The sequence below is a fragment of the Pocillopora damicornis genome, chromosome 3, assembly GCF_964200805.1.
Source record: "Pocillopora damicornis chromosome 3, jaPocDami1.2, whole genome shotgun sequence".
NCBI classification, from domain to species: Eukaryota; Metazoa; Cnidaria; class Anthozoa; order Scleractinia; family Pocilloporidae; genus Pocillopora; species Pocillopora damicornis.
The window spans coordinates 2391020-2410844 of record NC_142672.1 but is presented as its reverse complement, the minus strand read 5'-3'; the positions used below and the strand labels follow the sequence as shown (position 1 = coordinate 2410844).

General features: G+C 36.4%; 1 protein-coding gene and 2 long non-coding RNA genes across 11 annotated transcripts; 1 reads left to right on the top strand and 2 right to left on the bottom strand.

Moving 5' to 3' along the window:
- Positions 1-837: 837 nt before the first annotated feature.
- On the bottom strand, positions 838-3660 carry LOC113675239 (uncharacterized). The gene is made up of 3 exons (XR_016184909.1): positions 3521-3660; positions 2375-2549; positions 838-937 (listed from the first exon to the last, which is right to left on the bottom strand). It is a non-coding gene; the product is annotated as an uncharacterized LOC113675239 (long non-coding RNA).
- A 3510-nt stretch (positions 3661-7170) lies between these two features.
- Positions 7171-19523, bottom strand: LOC113675238 (histamine H2 receptor). 9 transcript variants are annotated; one of them, XM_089200070.1, is made up of 3 exons: positions 19364-19523; positions 15711-15847; positions 7171-8715 (listed from the first exon to the last, which is right to left on the bottom strand). In XM_089200070.1, exon 3 carries the CDS (start codon positions 8706-8708, stop codon positions 7599-7601), a length of 1110 nt encoding a protein of 369 aa, XP_089056196.1. In that variant the 5' UTR covers positions 8709-8715; positions 15711-15847; positions 19364-19523; the 3' UTR covers positions 7171-7598. The 9 variants fall into 9 exon arrangements, with proteins under 9 accessions (XP_089056196.1, XP_089056195.1, XP_089056194.1 ...); XM_089200069.1 differs by lacking the exon at positions 15711-15847 and having other exon boundaries at positions 19364-19516; XM_089200068.1 differs by lacking the exon at positions 15711-15847 and having other exon boundaries at positions 7171-8718; positions 19364-19510.
- On the top strand, positions 18459-19367 carry LOC149047812 (uncharacterized). The gene is made up of 2 exons (XR_016184911.1): positions 18459-18593; positions 18952-19367. It is a non-coding gene; the product is annotated as an uncharacterized LOC149047812 (long non-coding RNA).
- Positions 19524-19825: the final 302 nt, after the last annotated feature.

Below are 19825 nucleotides of genomic sequence, written 5' to 3'. Positions count from 1 at the left end.
AACAAACTAGGACAACCTTTCCTGCTCAAAGGTGTAATTTTAAATTTCTTCCAAATCTACGTTTATAATACAAGACACGAATGTTTCCTCCTTTATCAAAATTTCAAAAGTACGGATTTGTTTTGTTTGTCAGTTGTTAATTCATGCACTGCACTCTGTTTAATGAACCTCTTTGTGACTGGCCGCCCGAATTTGCTTAATTGCTTTTTATAAAAGCGCAGCTGCCATTTTCAAATCGTAACTGCACCTCGATCCCGAACGGTCATATAGGTTATGCAGATTAACGTGCTATCATCGAAGTGCTTGCTGCATTACGACTATAGGGAGCGAAAATATTGTGTTCTTGTGAATCACATTTATTGATTCTCGTTTTCTCTAATTAATTATTGAGATGAAATACAGTGTAATTCCCCTTTCTTACCCTGTCAAACACGAAAATAGCTGGCTATGTCGGAGGAAAGTAATAGCAGCTATGGAGGACAAAGTGGTTACGCGCTTCCAATGAAAATCATTTAAGGTTATTGAAAGGTGATTGACAAGGAATATTTATCTACTCGGGTACGGGTCTTTTTTCCGCTGAGAAGTCTCTAATCTGCAGCCTCCTTTTTAGGGGCAGACAGATCCTCATTCTCTCTATGACATCATAATTAGCAAAGGCTCTCACAGGTCCCAAATTCTTCGTCCTCGACAGGCCGTTTAAGTCCCCAAGTCACAAAGGTCCTTGTTCTATCTTTGAGTTCGGAATTTGAGGCGGAACGGTACAAATTTCGAGGTTTCCGTCATTTTGATATTCAATTCGCAAAGTACAATACAAAACTCAAACTAATGAACAACAGCTGATGATCATTTCTTTTATTACAGCTCTAGGACAACAATTATAAGCATATAGATCACTCTTTCTTGTTCATTTCAACTCTCCACTCACGTCATTTGTGTCCTGAAAAGAGGAGAGATGAATTTTATGAGCATGTCTCAGATAACAATGGTTAGAAATCCTAAAGGTTCTGCACAGACAGAGTAACAAGACTAGCTTTCTTAATAGCATCAGGTTTCTCTTAACGCTTGGTTTTTGGGTGATGGACACACATATAGACAAAGATGAGAAAGAAAGAAATACTTTTTATTAGAGCAGCTTTCACTGAGTACAGAAAGTGATTGAAGGTTGCTTTGGTGTTGTTTAACTTAGCTCTGTGATTGGTCCAGAAAACTCCCGCCACTTTCTCTCTGAACCAATCAGATCCAAAACTAAAACTGTTTGCAACTTGGTCACGCGCGTTTTCTCGCGCTTCATACTCTTCGCCTGTTTGTTCTTAAGTGATATTTTTCCTTGTTCTGATTGGCCGTTGTGATTACTCAGATATTGCTGTTTCGACAGTCAATTGAAAAGGACTTTGACCACTTGGTTCGGTCGTATTGAGATAATCGGGAGCTGACATCATTCCGTTTTGAATGAGCGACATCTTTTTCATTACCCCACGAATAATCTTTTTCATTAAATTTTCAACGCAGAATATTGAAATTCTAGTGTTCTGACTGATTCACTCAACTTCGGTCATCTGCTCATATTCCGAGTCACTTTATTTGGATACGCATTAAGCCAGCTGTTGCGGAGCTGGAAAAAGGCTCCAAATATCCAAACGCTTAGGATTAAATGAAATTTAATGAAACAATTATTTAACTCACGCTCGTTGGATACGAGATTGATCATCGCCAACTTCGCGTTACACGCCTTGCTGGCTATTTACCATGTCATATCCAACGCTCGCTCGTGGAATAATTGTTAAAAGTCTGCTCTAACTCGCATAATTCATAATTGGTCTGTGAGCATCAAGGGAGCCAATCAGAGCGGGCGTTATCTGGGCCACAAGCCCAGACTACGTAATAAAAGATAAAATTTTCTCGGGGATTTAGGCTGTTTAGCCATATCAAAGAATAACTTAAAAAAACAGCAAAAGTATATCAATGAAGATGATAAAATAGGTATTAACTCCATCGTGCACCCTATAGAATACCACGAAACCAAGCATAACAATGGGGTTATTATTTACTCGAGTTCTAACCCACGACCGCGGTTTTACGCGGTTTTTACGTATAGTACCTAACTGATATTTACGCGGTTTTACCCTCCTTAAAAGGGTTGATATAATTTAAAAATGGTCAATCCACTATTAGTTTTCGGCCCTGTTGAAACTGCTCTCAATTGTTCAAGTAAAAGGTTCGGCTATATTTAAGTTGGCTCAGAACGAGGTTTTGTCAGTCATCACCTAAACTTTGTTCAAATAAGCAACCCTATTGTTTTTGAGAAAAGAGTTATCCTTAGGCCTACCTATCCTTAGGCCTACCTATCCTTAGGCCTACCTATCCTTAGGCCTACCTATTCTCCTAGCAGAGTCCACAAAAGGCGGAGCACTTTCCTTTGAAGTCATCGAAGTTGCTGAAAGTGGAAAAAAGTTGTCCATTTGTGCAGTATTGTTTACCAAATGTGCTGCAATAGGTGGGGTTTTCATCTGTGCACCCTGCTGGTTCACGTAGAATACCTGCAATCTCCTCTATAATGAAACAAAAAGTGATGTTTCAATAACATATAGGGCGATGATTTTTAATCATAAAAGTTCATATTCATTTCTTCTTTTTCTTTTTCTTTTTGAAAATTACCCAAATCGTTGTAGGGTGATGAATTGTTTTAAAAATTCATCATTCTACAAAGATTTTGGGTAATTTAAAAAATTCATCACCCTTCATAAAGTTACAGTACTTTAAAGTACTGTAACTTTAGAAATTATATACCTATTATACCACGTCAAGATAACATTAGCCACAGGATATTTTCTTCCCAAACCAAAAGCATTAATGTCCTCGATTACCAAGGTGGATCCCAAATTGGTTGTTTTCCAAGCTGATGTGACAAGATTTAAGCTTCGTGGATTTTTTTAAATACCATACTTGAAGTCTTTTTTATTCCAATTTTGAAGGGAATCGAAAAAAACCAATGTGAATCGGTTATAGGTTTACCATCATGGAGAAGAGAGGATCAGCCAAACGTTGAAAAACTTGATTAAGCTAAAACATTTTCTGTCAACATCGCGTTTGTAGCACACAACATAGAGTGACTAAGTAAAGGCGATGTTTGATCCGGCAAACATTGAGCAAAGTGAGCCTACGAGCGCATCGCCGCTGAATTAATTTTTCCTGTTTCACTCTTGTGCATTTGCAAAAGATGCGAAACGATCAAACATTTGCTCTTGAAGGGGGCTTAGTTAGAGAGAGGAGGTTGTGGATGCTGAAGAGATCTTTTTCAGAGAGAATGCAGAAATTTTAACATAATTTAGTTTAAAAAGGGTAAACGATGACAAGAACTTGCTGTGTGCCGTTTGCCGTGAGTGCTATACTGAATAACTGAATTGGCTTATTGGATTCTCGAAAAGGTTACAGAAGCACTAGAGGGGTGAGAGCGACACGCACACACCCACACAGAAAGACCAAAAAATAATTCTTACGGCAAACTGTACTGTACAGTTACCTTTCTCCTTGATTGAGGCAGACTCGGCCATCAGCTGTAAACAGGTAAACAACAAAAATAGGAGAAACATCTTCATGATTCAATGTTAGCAGTATTCTTTCACGACTGACTTGTGGTTCGACGAAGCTCACTTCTATTCTGCTTTTGTAAAAAAGCGTCCTCATTTTATACCTCCTTATTCATGAGAGGCAGCAGGTAGAATCATATTTCCCTAAAATTTAATTATTTTTACGAGTGATAAATTTGATAGTGATCTACTCATCATTTCTTTATCTGGTCTCATCTGAGCTGTCAATCAAGCAAACGGTAGGCACTCCCCATTTTAAGTTCTTTGAGGCATAACATGCCGAAAGTTGCAGAGTAGCTTAAATATTCTGCATTCGAGAAGAAAAAAGATTCACTAATAAATCTATTAATAAGTGTATTTTATTTGTCGGCTGGGATGTCTGTTTGTATTTTGAAAACAATGACCCCAGGCTCAAAGACAATTCCCCGTGCTTGCGGCCCCGGGCACCTACCAGCTGGTAAATAACATAGATTATTTCTTAAGGGAATAAATGTGGCTGAGATATTTTGTGTAATTGTCCTTCTGTTTCAATTTATATGACGATGAGAATCTCCATTTGTGATATAATCTTTATGATTCTCATGATGACTTTGAATATAAGACATCACACAAAATTTTTACCACCTTTGCGAGCTGAGGACAAACAAATTTTGATTTATGTTTCTGACTTCCTATAAAATTGAGATTTCAGCGCCAACGAGGGAAATAATTTTTCCCTCTTGGGTCTGAAACAGGACTTAAAATAATGCCTTAGTATGCATGTGTTTCACCGCCGCATGATTTTCTGTTTAATTCGGGGCCATCTTGTGCGTGATAATGCCAATATGGAGAAGCGATTCGACGCAGCGTGCCTGGAATTTTCACCCACACATAAAATGGCCGAGGTGACCAACTTTCCGCCATTTTGTCTCCAGTACAGCATGAAGGTGATCACTCAGGATTAGTCACAGCGTGCTTTGTAGTTTTTTTTATTATTTTTTATGTCAAATTTACTGCCATCGCCAGATTTCTTTGATCACGACGTGCTTCATGGTTTTAGATCTAAAATCTCGTTTATAATCCACATAATTTAATAATTTATAATTTATAATTATAATAATGAAAAGGCGCCACAAAAAGTAGGGAAATTCCAAAATGCAGCCTAGATACAAAGAGCTGACATAATTTGAAAAAGAGTAAGAACCAAACACAGAGGTAAAGTACAAAAAAAAAAAAGAAAAAAAAAAGGAACTGTAAAAAAGAATAAAAGAGGAATTATTACAGTGAAAAACAAGAGAGGATGACACTTGAAAATCTCAAATACGCTTACCGAGATATTATGATTAATCTTTTGAAAATTATTTTTTTAATTGGTGGGATCAAAACGAAACTGTCTTTAAAAATGAAAAGTTTGCTGCCGGAGAAATGACGGAGAGAAAATGCATAATTTTGTTTTATCTGAAAACAAAATGTGAAAAAAGACAGAGTTTTGGATCTCTATCGAAATGCCAGTGTTCAAGAAGAAAGCTTGCATTAAACAATCCTTTCAAAAAATAAAAATACTTACCACTGTCGTGAAGTGGTTGAAATAGTTGCTTGGTCCAAAGTGCTCAGACTGTCCTTCCTTATTAGTGGATAGCAGCTGGCAGAGTCGACGGTTCTCAGAGTTAGAATGGATAGCCACATTGATAGAGAAGCAGTGAGGGGTGATTAGGCAAAGACCCTGGCAATCTTCAGGTGTCTCGGTGGAGTGTGATTCCATGGCGGAAACATTTAGAAGGCTATGCAAATACACAACGAAATTTGAAAAGACTATTTGTCCACCGCTCACAGATTTGAACATTTCAACATTAGAATCTTGGCCATGGAGCACTGAAGAAATACCAGAGGCAACCCAAATAAGGCCAACGAACTTCAAAGAAACGAGAGTCATTTTGATCGCAACTTTGAAATCTCAACTTGATAATAACTTTATATTGGTATCCGCTGTTGGCTTTGTAATTTGTTAAACTATGCATAATTAGGGTGATATGTGTAAAAAATAATAAATTTCTCAATTCGAAATTAGTGCCTCGCGACGTTTATCGTCATACTTCAAAAGCAACGTTCTTAAAAATGTTTGTATTTGTGAAAATAAGCTGGATGCAATTTTCTCTCAAGATAGCCTCGCCTTTCTGCTCCCTTACGATTTTATACACCAAATATTTTGTTATTTTCCCACTTGAGCTGAAATTAAATGCATAAAGAATAATTCAGCGATAATTACGAAGTGATAAATGATTTCTAGCGTCGATTTAAATTGCAGGAATATTGTAATTGACCCAGGATATATTGTTGGATTTTGAATTGAGGCGCAACCCTACTGATTAAATGTGTCGTTGTTTTTCTCAAGGGCAACAATTGTGCAGTTATATGTTGTTTAGTTGTAAAATAACTATTGTAGAGTTGTATCATTAAGCTCTAGTGTAAAATAATTGGTAAAACTGTGCTGCATTGTATCGTTAATGTAAAAACATGAGTGAGGGCTTCGAATAAAAAAATGCTTTTCACAGAAATATTTTAAAGCCTAACTTGACATGATTATCTACAGGACTTGTGTACCCATTAATCACTTCACTTTACATCCAAGTGTAAAATGTCAGATATTTACATAAGGCAGTAAAAGTGATTACACAGTGATTAAGGCTTAACTTGAGCTATTATCTATTCTAGTAAACTCTTCTCAATTAAAAAAAAACATTCTACCCTGAGGGTTAAAATTGAGTGAGGTCGTATTAGCTAAAATGATAGTCATGATAAGTGTATACTAAAACAGTGAATAGCGTTGGAAGGTGTGCTCTGATTGGCTGCTCCAACTCCGAATATCCTTTGGTATTCACTTCCGAGGAACTCGATTGTGATGTGCACTATTTTTGTGTCGTATTATCTTCGGTTTAGTATACACTAAAACAATGGTTCACCTCAGTGTCGGTGGCTAACCGGCTTAAGTGCGATATTTCCTGCCGACATTTGTCTTTGCAAACTCATTTAACCACCAGATCGGTCCTTCGCTTGTTTTAAATTTGGTGGGTTGTGAATTGTCCTTCATACTGGCCTCGACATACTGCTGTTTTGTAGGGAAGTCGGCCAAGAACTTGAATTTTAAGGAGAATGGTTCCACAGGGCAAGTCTGGAATTACATTCGTTACCCTCGTCAACTTTTGTCCAGCTTTAATGTACTAATTACATTTTTTTTTAAGGATCCTATTTCTTTTTCATCTTTTTGGCACAGAGGATATTACATGGCTGCCGGCGTGGAAAAGAATTTTATCATAGAAACTACGGTATTATACAAGGATTTCCAGCCCTGAGAAAAGCCGTAATAACACACGTGGAAAAAGATCGTATTTTTACATGTATGTTCAGTGACAGTTCAAACCTTCCTAGAGGGGGAAGAACACCAAAATACGGAAAGAAAAACCGAAAGTTACGTATTCAGTGGCTTTGGTAAGGATTAAGTCAATAACTGAGAATTTTTTTATATTGAAAATTACGTCCATTGTTTGTTTTTGTAGCGTTTCAACGCATTTTTCCATTTGAGCCTTAGCACCAACGCACTGTTCGGTTGTTATTCAGGGATTGTTGATCCTTTTATTTTCATTCATTCACAAGGTTGTCTTTTCTTGTCAGTAAAGGGCTATTGTGTTGATATGATAAAAAAATAATACATGGTTGCTTGTAGATATTAAATTTCTCTTCTCGTGTTCAACTCAACATCTCACTCGTTCGCTGCGCTCTCTCGTGAGCTATCGAGTAAAACACTCTAAGAGAAATTCCATATCCACGCGCACCCATCTATTACATTCTCTATCTATCTTCAAGTATTAACAACTCCTCTAACTTCTCATCAGTGATCTATTACTAAACAGAGGCACAGCAACATGGCATCTGTTTTTTAATGAGTAGCTTCTAAAGTTTTTGGCTTGATACAAATATTAAGGGCAACCGCAGACTGTGATCAACTGGTAAAACTTTTTTTTTAAGTAAAACGTTTTACACACTACTTGATTTACTGTTTACTAGTAATTCTAGAGTTTCCTTGTTAATAACAACTTCTTCTGCTGTAGAACGTCGAGGCCTTGTTTGATCATTACTGTTCCGTCGTGAAACGCGAATGTTAAAATGACTGGAAAATGAATTAGAAAAGCTGCGCTTCTTTCGGCGGCAAATTTTCAGAAATACGCTTCTAAACTCGCGACTTCTCCAGCAATAAATTATGGGATTCAAAAAGGACGAAGTGAAAGTCAGAACCTTCACTAAAGCATTGACAAGACTCTGTTTGGCTTTGAATGCTTCAGAGAAGCATTGCGGACAGGTTTTCTGAAGGAAATAATAGAAACAGGATGGAAACCAGCACAGCACAAAGACGCCAATCACAATCATAATGGTAATGTTAGCTCGGCGTTCTTTGTGATTCTTGGCGGAATTTTTACTGTTGTGGGATAGCTGCCTACTGTTCTTTGACATTTTTTTGACATGGGATTGGGCTGTTAGATACATGAGACTGTAGCAAATCACAATGACAAGAAATGGAGTAATTACATTGGATATGATGACCATAATGCTCCACCAGCGAGTCGGACTGTAGCTGCATTCCTTATACGGATTGTTCGGTTCCCATGGGAAGAAAGGAAGTGACGAAACCAGAAGGGCGTCCACCCATGCAAAGACCAGTGCCAGCACTACTCGACGACGTGAGACAATAGTTACGTGGTTCAGCGGATTTCTCACTGCGATAAGGCGCTCCACGCTGATGACTGATAAACTTAGAATGGAAGCGTAACCCGTCAGGAAATACGAAGAACGAAAAATATCGCATACAATTGTCTGCGTTGGTTCATCCCATGTAAACTTTTTCAAGATGTAGCTTGGCATGGCAACCAGGCCTGCTAAAGAGTCCGCGATCGCCAGGCTGAAAATTGATAAGTAGGTCACATGACGCAAGGCAGGATGATTGTAGATGGCAAAGCATATCACGCAGTTCCCGAGGACAGTGCTAAATGACAGTAACGCTAAAATTGTGACCAGCGGTGTTCTTGGCACCTCAGTATAGCCATTTTCTTGTATGAGGTTAATAGGCGGTATGACTGTGCTGTTTGACATCTGTATGCTGCTGACGAAATGAAAAGAGGGATTTAAAGAGGTTCATGAACTCATTAGAACCGTTCAAGATGCACCAATGCACTCGATTAATGTATGAGAATAATATTCCTCAATTGATACTTAAAACTGATATAGATTTAGGAAATTGGATTTGAGTCAAAGAAACCGCAATCTTAACGTCTACTTAGTTAAGGTGTAAAATGATTCTAGATTAATTTCAATGTCAGTTCCCACCTCGGTGACAAATCCCTTTAACTTTGGAATTTACCTAGCTCAAGTCGAGGACTGAAAAGTGGAGTGGAGGCCTAAAAGTATATATATGCGTGGTTCAAAATTTACGAAGGTCCTTTGTAATGTTTCAAATTATAATTCGGGTAGCTTGGATGGATTGCACGCGATAAAAAAATATGAGATCGACTTCGGAGTCTTAAAAATGCAGTTCTCGAAGAGAAAGATAGATTCGTGTCATAAAATTGAAAATTCAGTAATCCATCTGTCGATGCTGACGTCGATACTTTGCTTCGAAAGAATGTGTGTAAAAATGTTCGATTGCATGCGTATATTTTCGTCGTAAAATTATAGAGGAATGTCATAATCCGTTGTAGTTGTAAGGTGTCGTTGCGTGAGAGGTGTTGATCTAGGGTAACTGGAGTAGCCTTTGAGTGTTCAGTGATTTGTGGGACAGCAGATATTTAAAGTTATTTCCGGACAAATTGATTTAGATGCAATGTTTTCTGAAGGCATCAAAATGAAAAGCAAACAAGTTTTAAATTTATTTCATGGCCATCCTGGGGCTTCGGCTTAATCGGGCTCCAGTGCTTAGTTCAGGTAGTCCTTATTACGACTTCATCGAACATTTTTCAGTAAAGAAAATTTCTTAAGGATGATCTTAGTTAATTTGTGGACAATCACTTTCACAAAGGACTCTAACTGACTTCAACTGCATAGCACCTAAGACTGATTGATTCTATAGACGATTTCGTTGCTGCACTGTACCTTAATTTTCCGTGAATCTCTAAATACTCTTCCCCTGATTAGTGATTCAACTCAGTAAGAAGCTCTATGGCCAAACAGGCCACTGAATTATCTAACTTGGGAATTTAACTGAACCAATATGATATTTCCTGCTAAGTCGTGTCAAGAATATCGGACGCGAGCTTTTGATCAACAAAGCAAACTTTGATCCAAACACATGATAGCAGAACTTGACCTTTTGTTCTAAAAACGTAATAACCTGTAAACACTCTCGATGTGAGTATCAATTTCAAACTGACCTAAATGCCTTTGGCTATAAAGCGTGTTCCGACAGCCATTGTTTAGCCGTCCCAGCGATGATTTACGGTGCCCACGCTCCATTTTCCTTGGCAAATTATGCGCAAATTCTTGTTTGGTGGAACCCAAAACCTATAAGCCGACGTACGAAGATGTTGACCTGAATCTTTTAAACAAACAAACAAAAAAGCACTTGCGTTTTCGTCTCGAGGAGCGATAACTTAACTCGAGTTTTAAGTTGTATCACGAAATCTCGTGATAGTTTTCTTGCCATAGGGATGGCACTCTTCACTCATCAGATCTAGAGTTGAGTTGTGAACGTGACATCTAAAACTGCTTGTATAATGATTTGTAGGTGCTATATGGCTTTTATGGCAACCCTGAGTTCAGGGTAGGAATGTGGTAGTAGTTGGAACTAGCATCTTTGGTAGACCACACACGCTCTTCTATCGCCGCTCACTCCTCTTCCAATGTATTCAACCGCCAGTTTGTACACGGTATTTCGGAGATCGCTTTAGGAGGGTTAGGGAAGTAGCAAATGTCTGAAAGCTTGATGAAAGTAACCAATAGCATTTGTTTGATTCAATATCAATCAAATTTATAATGCGTAGTTCTTTTGAGTGATCATGACCGATCATGACTTGTCATGACTTAGGGATAAAGTTATAAATTTGATCTGCAACAGTATAAAACTCTCAAACAGAAAGATGAAAATTATCATCTAGGTGACAATTTCTTGATAGATCACTAAATGTTCATGAAAAGCTAACAAAAAACTGTGTTATGATAGTGTAATCATCAGTTTGGAGGATTATGATCATCAGTTGGGAAGATTGCGCTCAATATTTCAAGCAAAATAGTTGAACACTTGAAGCTCCTTATCTAATTTTATGTGGCAATTTTACGTCCTTTTGACTTGACTCACTACAGCTGATAACAGTCGCGTAAACAATGAAATGCAAACAGGAAAATAGCTTGATTTGTCATACACAGCGATTTATAAGTCAGACATGGAACTATATGGAACTATATGACTCCAAGTGTTCCGGTAGAAATGCTTTACCGCCGAGTTGCCTAATTATGCCATTGAAGCTCATAAGTTATCAGCGCTCTGTTGGTCGACTTAGTTAGTGAAAGGTTCCGCTGGTCTTACATTTGAAATTGAATTTTCACCCGTCGTTTAGAATAGATATCCATCAGTTTAATATTTTTCAAAATTTTCTACGGTCTGTACTTTACTGCATTCGGTCTACATGCAGCTATATAATCAATCAATACGTCTGGAATACACACATGCTATTAAACTGACATCAGATTTTATGCAAGTATTTGACAACAGTTTCAATTCTGAGACTCACGATTGTTAGTCTACCATATCAACAACGAAAAAAAAACTACGACGATTTTGGGCGGTGAACAACTGTGATAAAGTAGATTTTTTATACGGAGACGCACAGAAAGCAGAAACTGGATATATTTGTCTATCGATCATTTCCCATGCGTGCTGAAGAGGAATTAAACGAAGCTAGTTTAATAAATTCGTATAACAGCAAAGACTGCTCAACTCTTACCAAGGCAGTTACTCTGTAGTGGTATTAGACGAACAGATTTGGACACAAACTACTCACAGTTTTCCACCCCAGATGTTCGACATCTTCTCTCCTTGATGATTTCAGACAACTTTTATATTAGATCGACATTTGCCAACCTCACCTAGATTTTTCTAGCAGACGAGTATTGTAGTGCGTGGGATGTTAAGCGAATTACACACCTGAAAGTACTTAACCAACAAATGGTTAGAAGAGGCCACTAGCCTCGTATTATCGAATGAAATATTAAAGTATATCAAAGCACGTCAATTATTTTCATGCAAAGCATCACATAATAACAATGTATTGTTATGTAAATCGCCGATGCACAGCAATTTATTTGTTACCAAATTGTGCCTTTAAATAAAGCGTCTGCATTGTTTAAAGGGTTTATTTCTTCAGACGAAACATATCATTAACTTTGATCTTATGTGACACACATTGAAAATACTTCAGTCTTTCTGAAAAAGACGATATAGTTACATTGTTCGATAAGTGCTGTGTGTCAGCCATTTTATCACATCATCTGAAGAAGGTGAGAGGTTTCGTATGGTGGTTTCCTTCGAAGAGAATCACTCAAAGGTGCTTACTGTCAGAGAATGTTCAAGAAAGATGTGGAGACAACGAGCCGTTTTTTTTTTTGATAAGATCATTTAATAAACGCGATATATTTGGTTTTCAGGCCTAAAAAAAGACTGAAAAGCTATTGGTGTTTATCTGGTGTTGCCTGTTTATTGTAAATACCTTGAGTATGCAATTTAACTTTTAATTTTGAGAAATTTAAGCCAATGCCAAGCAAAAATAGTTGTTAGAATTAGTTAATTTCTAATTTTCTTCTTTATCTTTCAGAAACAGACCTAAAACATCGACACGTACATGTTTCTTGAATGTCTCAGATTATCAACCATTCGGTTCTGAGACAGGATTCATGCAGAAGATGATCATAAACTTCACGGAATCTTATTATGAAGAATTCACTCAATATCAAATTAATTCATCGACGCAGTCAAAAACGATTTTAAAAAACATGAATATAAGATGTTATGTTTTGTCACTCTATAAAGAGCCCAACCTTTAAATCGACCACAATTAAGTAATTAGACGAGAAGCTTTAAGCAGAAACACAGAGACCAAGTTCAATGGAGAGAGGCAGCTTAACATTTTTTAAAGAAAACGCTTCTTTACAAATACAACCCTGCAACGCAAACAAACGATTGGATTTTTGAACGGAAGGTAAATATAGCGAGATTCGAAAATTGTACCAAGAAATAAAATTTCCCCAACGCATATCATTTTTCAAAACATATATTCAAAGTTACCTTAAGTGGTATTTTCCACGAGGTCAAACCCCAAATATCTACATGAGCTGTTTTCATTTTACATTTGCCTTTTTAGTGACAGGATATCACGCTGTACTGATCTTTCGCTGAATTAAAATTCTGCTTACATTCTTCTGCTCTCAACCTTATCTACTGATTTAGCCAGATGCATGCAGACCCCCTGCTTAAATTTGTGATACCACTTCTCACAGCTGTGACTCCCCGTTTATTACAAAGTGACCATATTCGCGCAAACTGATTACTCACCACTAACAAAAAAATAACTTTCTATTTTAATATTAATCACGTATGACCTTGACCACATTTGAAACGGCGGATGATACATGATCAATTGATCCTTGCAGGTTAACTGCAATTAACCCTTTAACTCCCATGAGTGACCAAGACAGAATTTCTCCTTACAATATCAATACAATATCAACCAGACAAGTGATGAGAATAAAGAAAACTATAAATTTGGCGATAATTAATTGATCCAATACTAAATCTCTGAAGTAACATTATAAGAATTTTATGGTTGACAGTAAGAAGAATTACAAATTTGATCTTGGATTTAAAAGGTAAACACATATTTAAGGTAGATATTAAGCTTCGCGAACTTTAAGTGTCTCCAAGAACGGATTGGGTGCTACTACCACAGCAACGGAGCCTAATGTAAGCTACATGTTCCTCTAGAGCGCAAGGCAGCTGTTTCCAGTGGTTTTCTTTTTTTTCTTAGGTTTTCTTTCTTTTAAGGAATTTTATCGTCAAAAATGTATAATTCGAGATAAATCATGTATGACTTGTTGATAATAACATATCAGCTATTAGATACTGATCTCAATTTCTCGACAGTTCTTAATAACGTAGAGTTAAATTGACTCAATTTACCCGTACTGAATTATTCATCGAGAATGCAGAACAAGCTTCTTTACTTGCAGACCACAATCCGTCTCTTCTCTCGACTAGAAAGCTTGAATCACTGCACCAAAAGAGACAACTAAAATCTAAAATAGCTTAAAGAAAACGTTGCTCTCCGGCGATTACATACATACTTGGAAATATTATCGCGTGTTTTAACAACCAATTCCCGTTTCTGATGAAGGATATTCGATTCCAGCTAACACGTATTTTGGCTAGAAAAACTCATATATCTATTCATGAAAAATAAATAATCTGCAATGAATATATAAACAGTCGACTGTAAATGAAAGCTCGAAGTCCATATAGTCACAAAACAATATTCTTTGCTATTATCTGTGTTTAAGAGATCGTCAAGCTTTATGTTTAATTATCCGCTATGAATTGGAGAGATCATCCTATCTTATGTTTCTAAAAACTGACATTTTTTTTCCTCTCACAGCAATCTATGATAGCCAAGCCATCAAATGAAATAATAATGATAGTCTTACTTTTGTCATGAAGGCAGACAGGGGATCGATTTAGAAAATTATTATTATTCATAACTCCTCGTTTCTAAAGACATCTGTTTCACTAAATAAAAGATACGCTAATGAATATAGACAAATGTACGAAAATTCTATGGTTATTTTCTGAAATTTTGCATCCGTTCCATTCTGGATTAGAGTTTCAAAATGGTGTATAATAATTGTTTTTTTTTTTGCGCTACGCGTTGCATGACATATGAACAAAATTTTTAAAAATGTGACTGTCATGGTCTCTTTTCCAAGACTATCATATCATCTTATATGTAATACCTTGAAGTATGAATAAATCATTGTGATACTTACCCGGCCAGATCCAAGCGCTTGGTAAGGATTAAAACATGTATTTGAAAGACGTGACTTTCTCGGTGGGGAATCCAGGAGATTTGTGATGCAGAAAAACTCGCATGAGAAATGTCTCAGAATCTTCTTGCCCAATAATAATTGCAACAGACCAACTAATGTAATTAACTGTCTGGCGTAGGTAATATCTCGATTACTAGAACCAAATAAAGACTTGAACTGACAAACAACGTTGTATAATGTTGTTAATGCCAGACAAACTCGAATTTGGTACTCCCCAGCACAATAAATCGACCACCTGCTAAAACTGCATCGCTTAAAGTCCTCAATTTCGAATCTTTTATCAATACCGTGTCGGTAGAATAGAAAATTTCAGATAAGATATCAATATATGCGTATTGTTGAGACTGGTTTTGGTAATCACTGTGCAGCTTAAGTGTTCTTCATTTGCATTTGCATCGATATCAGCGTCATTCTGCAATTTCCCTTTCAACGAGGAAATTAGCTAAATATCAAAACAGTTTTTCTACAATTTCCTGCGAGGACCATCCACAACTCATCTTTTATACAAGCTTTCTTTATGAAATATTAGTTATCAAACGAATGCCATTTTGAAGCTTATTGCATGTTATTTTCAGACTATATGTCATCATTTTGCGGTGACTGCATGATCGTTTCCAAGCTCGTGGTCGCATGTGGTCGCAATAACATGCTAAAAGAAGAATCACATTTTCACCCTATCCGCGATTTGGCAAACGATCCGTCCTCTAATAAATCCGAAGCAGATATCTTACCATCTATTTTGCGTGTGAAAACTGTAGAAAATCAAACTTTCGCCCTTATTATTATGGAACAGTTTGGTCAATCATATGACGAAGAAAGAGAAGATTTCACATTAAAATCATGATCATTGAACGCAAATTGATATTTGGAAGCTACAACCGACTGATCCGGCTTTAACTTTTGCTTGGAATAAAATCGTATCGCTAACAGAAGACAATAGTACAACTTCTTCAATGGTTATGTAAAGTGTTTTAGAAATATGTTCTGGTCATAAATTTAAATGGACTTTACCTGCTGCAAGAAAACTTGAAAACTTGAAAACTTTTATCACGCAGTTGCTGCCAATTGTTGCCGAAGAACGCTGCTGAGGAGCTGACTGACAAGTTGGAATGTAACTCTAAATTATATGTGTTCAGCTGTTTTTCGTTCTATAAATAAAGAATTATGTAAATTCATCTTTTATGTAGTTATTTTCATTATTACGGCGCCTGTAAAATATTTGTCAAGTTGATTCCGATAAATTATTATTATTTTTATCATCATAGTAGGTTATCGTGTATTGAACACTCTTCATAAATGAGGTTCAAACTGCAGCTTTCAATTCACTCATTCGTTGCCATGGCACGGAGAAAGTCAATTACATTTGATTGTACTGGGTTTCTCGATCTCAGTGATCTTTGTCTGATCCACCGCTTTCAATCATTTTATTTATATAAAGAGAAAACTTTGGAACTCTTGTAAATATATGTTATCTTGATTACAATTTAAATTAAAATAACAAGTAGCTCTTTTTCCCTTCTTGAACTCCAAAGAAGCGAGAGAAAGCTCCTCGGCAAGTTATACCATGCGAAAGTCACATTATCTATTTAATATTACTTCAACGAAATTTTGAAATTAATACATGAACTTGCTTTGCAATGTTGTCTATGGTAGCTGCTCGTATTAACAACCTCAATGCATTTTCATTACAAAATTGGAAACCTGGTGAACACCGGATTGCGACGAACTCTATTAAAAAAAAACATTCGTGTCGTTTCTCTGGCATAAGATAAATCAAACGTAAAATATTTCATTTCTTTTTCATGATCCAACCAGAATTTGGGTATAGCTTTCAAATCGGTAATATTCTTGTCGGTGAAATATATGTTATATTCATCCGAAGAGTTTATATAAACCAAAGCAAATGCCTGAGGTTAGGGAGAGTAGTTTTGCAACTGATTAAATGGAAACGTTAAAAAAATAGTTTTCTTTCCTCCTGTTCGTCAACGAATAAGAGCACTCCTGCTGGTGTTTTAGCGACAAATATAAAAATCTGCCCACTTTGTATGTAGTTCTTAGAACCTTCATCTGTTTATTCTTTAATTGTCATTGCTTACACCGAAAAAAAAATGGAAGGATAAATTTTTCCTGCATTTTAGTTAAACTGACATCGACTGGAATTTTGAGCAAAGAACCAATTAAATTTATACCAGAAAGACAACTATGCCAGAGTGGTAACTTAGGTTTGCGTGTCTTCGTCTCTGATATACAAATGAAAAAAGAAAGGAAGAGCGCCATGCAAAAGGTGTAAAACTGAACAGCGCCTTTGTAGTTTTTAAGGTTTTTGGATTCAACATGAAAACACGAATGTTCTTTTTGAAGTTGCGTAATCAGTGCTTATGAAAAGTTAGCGTTCAGCGCGGCTCGTTTTTGCACTTTTTGCAAGTATTCTCGCTACCTAACCACCTGCTATCCAAGCTAGTTCACTCTCTCGCTCAAATTAGCGCCCTTGTAGTTTGTATGTAGTGTACTCAAGATAGAAAACACGAATTTTCACTGAGGTCTTTTTGAAGTTACGTAATACTTATGAAGACATTTCTGTCAACCCTACTCTCTTGCGCACTCATTACTTACATTCTCGCCAGCTACGCACCAACTTCGCAAACCAGTTCACTCTATATTACCCTAGTGAAAGGAAAGTACAAGTTTGGAGATGGTTTCGACTAAAATTCTGGGTCTGTTTCCGTAATAATGTTGCGCGTAAAACAATCATAAATATCTAAACATTCAGCCACACCCAAATAAACCCGAGCACATGATAGATATATATGTGAAGATTTAGAAAGGGAGAAGAGTAAAATATTCGGCTGCGGATGGAAAATTTTCCTCCTCGAAAAGATTTATTTTGAACATTTTCAACTATATGCGTACTCTTATAATAATCCGTACAGGAAAAAAGATTACACTTGGCTTTTTGTCTCAGTTGACGCGCCTATATTCTTACTTGCATGGTATTATCAAAGTATTTTGATTCCCATTTTTGATTCATGATAGTTAAAAAATTTATATAAAAGATCCTTCTTTTTACGTTGAAAGCAAGACATTCTGTATGTGATATTTGAGTTTTTTCAACCTTTCCTTGTCGATGTCCTTAATATGCAGGAATATGAATGTTAGTTACCTTTAATTTGGAGGAAATTTGAGCAGATGAATCCAAAAACCTTTTAATTTTCTTAATTTTCATTTTGCTGGAAACTTCAATGCAATAATTTCACCATAAAATTAAAAGTGTTGTAGTACAACCCTTTTTAGGTAAATCAATTATTCAAAACCTAAAAATGCAAAATTTATCTCACCAAAAGCGGAGAGAAGCGTTTGATAAAAATTCCTGCTTCAAGACTTAAAATAAGTTATTTTTTACTTTACAAATCTGTTTAATTACTCACATGTTTTCGGACTTTTCGGTGGTGCGGAGCTTGATCCAAAGGAAAATGTTGTCCTTTAGCTATCCACGCTATGTGATATTATTAATTCAAGTCAACTTTTACATTAAGTTTACTCATGATGGTATACGTAGTTTCCGTCAATCTCGGTAAACTTCCCAGGCAAGTGAAGTTGATACTAGCCCTGAGGCCTTCTTTTATCATGTCCGAAAAAGCTTTAATGCATTTTAGCGACAATATTCAGAGTATAAGACGCCTGTGTTTTAGTTTCCATTTGAGCCCATGTTCAGGATGTTTATTCATGGCTCAATAAAATCTTCAATTATGTAAGAATTGTTTTCTAAACAATAACATGCTTCGAGGTGTTGAACTCATTTTCACTTTTCCGATCTGGTAGACAACAGTTTGGTAGGGAAAAAATTAACACAGCAGGCCGCGCACAAATTATGTTCACCACAGACGTGAATAGAAAGTAAGTTAATACAAGTTAATAAAACGCATATTTTCCTGGATAGATTAATTTTTTTTCTTCAGACATTTAGCAACACCTATCAAGTTCGTTTTCAGCTCTATTTTTCACAAATCAATATTTTAAAAATTTTTTTGAACTGCATCATCTCAGTGTTAAAAGGTTTCGAATGATGAAGTCCGTAGGAACTGTAATTAGGTACCAAGTAGTTGTTATCAAACCAATTTCGCGAAACTTTTACAATTTGCGTTTATTTCTCTGTTTTCTCGTTTGCTAATGTTATTTTGAATTAAATGGATTACATTAGCACACCTCAGCAAGGGACTAATTTTCTTTATTCACCTGTAATCGTTTTTTATAGGGAGGGACTATTTTCAAGCGCATGGGGAAATCCTTCAACGTGTGCGCGGAGATAAGATGCGAGGAGGGATTTAACAGCCGCCTGGACTAAGCAATAATAATGCATATATTAAGCCGCTAAGGTTTCATCAAACGAAACAGCAGTTGATGTTACTTATTTTAAACAAATATCAGTTTTGATCTGAGTATAGATACAGTATGTAAACGCATTTCTCATCTTTTTTTCTTTTGTCGAACGTGCCTTTTTCAGCCACATTTTTTATCCAGCTAATTTTCTCTAATAACTGATCGATATAAGACATCATATTCATCTTGTCCGGGGTTAATATTTATAATTCAGTATATATTTTCCTTGTTTTTATGCACATATTTTGTAGCTGCAACATCGAAATGAATTAAAGTGAAAAACATACCTCATTGGAAACAAATATTTTGAAGGATTTCGCTAATAGCGGACTTTCAATGGACTCTCCTTCCGCGTTAAAGACAGTCTCTTCTCAGCTCTTTGTCAATAACCAAACAGGTGCCTATGTCGTTTGAAGTTTGAAGCTTACCGAAGCACGCTTAAACCTCGTAAAATTCACTTATGAAATTTATAAACAACAAAGGAAGTCGATCTTAATTGACAAGGGGCGTGTGAAAGTCGTTTAGTTGTCAACGTTTATCACGCAGATCCAAGGTTCCATTAAGTTCAAGGCAAATAAGACAAATTTTGTTTGTTTTAGGAGGACTTTTACCACATCCAGCACGTAAAAGATTATTGCTTTGCGTTTCTTGTTTACCGCATCAGTTTTTATAATCCCTCTTTATCTGTATATATGGCAAAAGAATTGATAAATTTATTAATTTTCTCCTTGGTCTCTGGTTAGGTTTTA

Excerpts from the sequence above, each read along its gene's own strand:
- LOC113675238 (XM_089200067.1), bottom strand. The coding sequence starts at position 11,634 with ATGTCGAACATCTGGGGTGGAAAACT. Across the intron at positions 8,716-11,608 it reads AACATCTGGGGTGGAAAACT|CATACAGATGTCAAACAGCA; the intron begins GTGAGTAGTTTG and ends TTTCGTCAGCAG.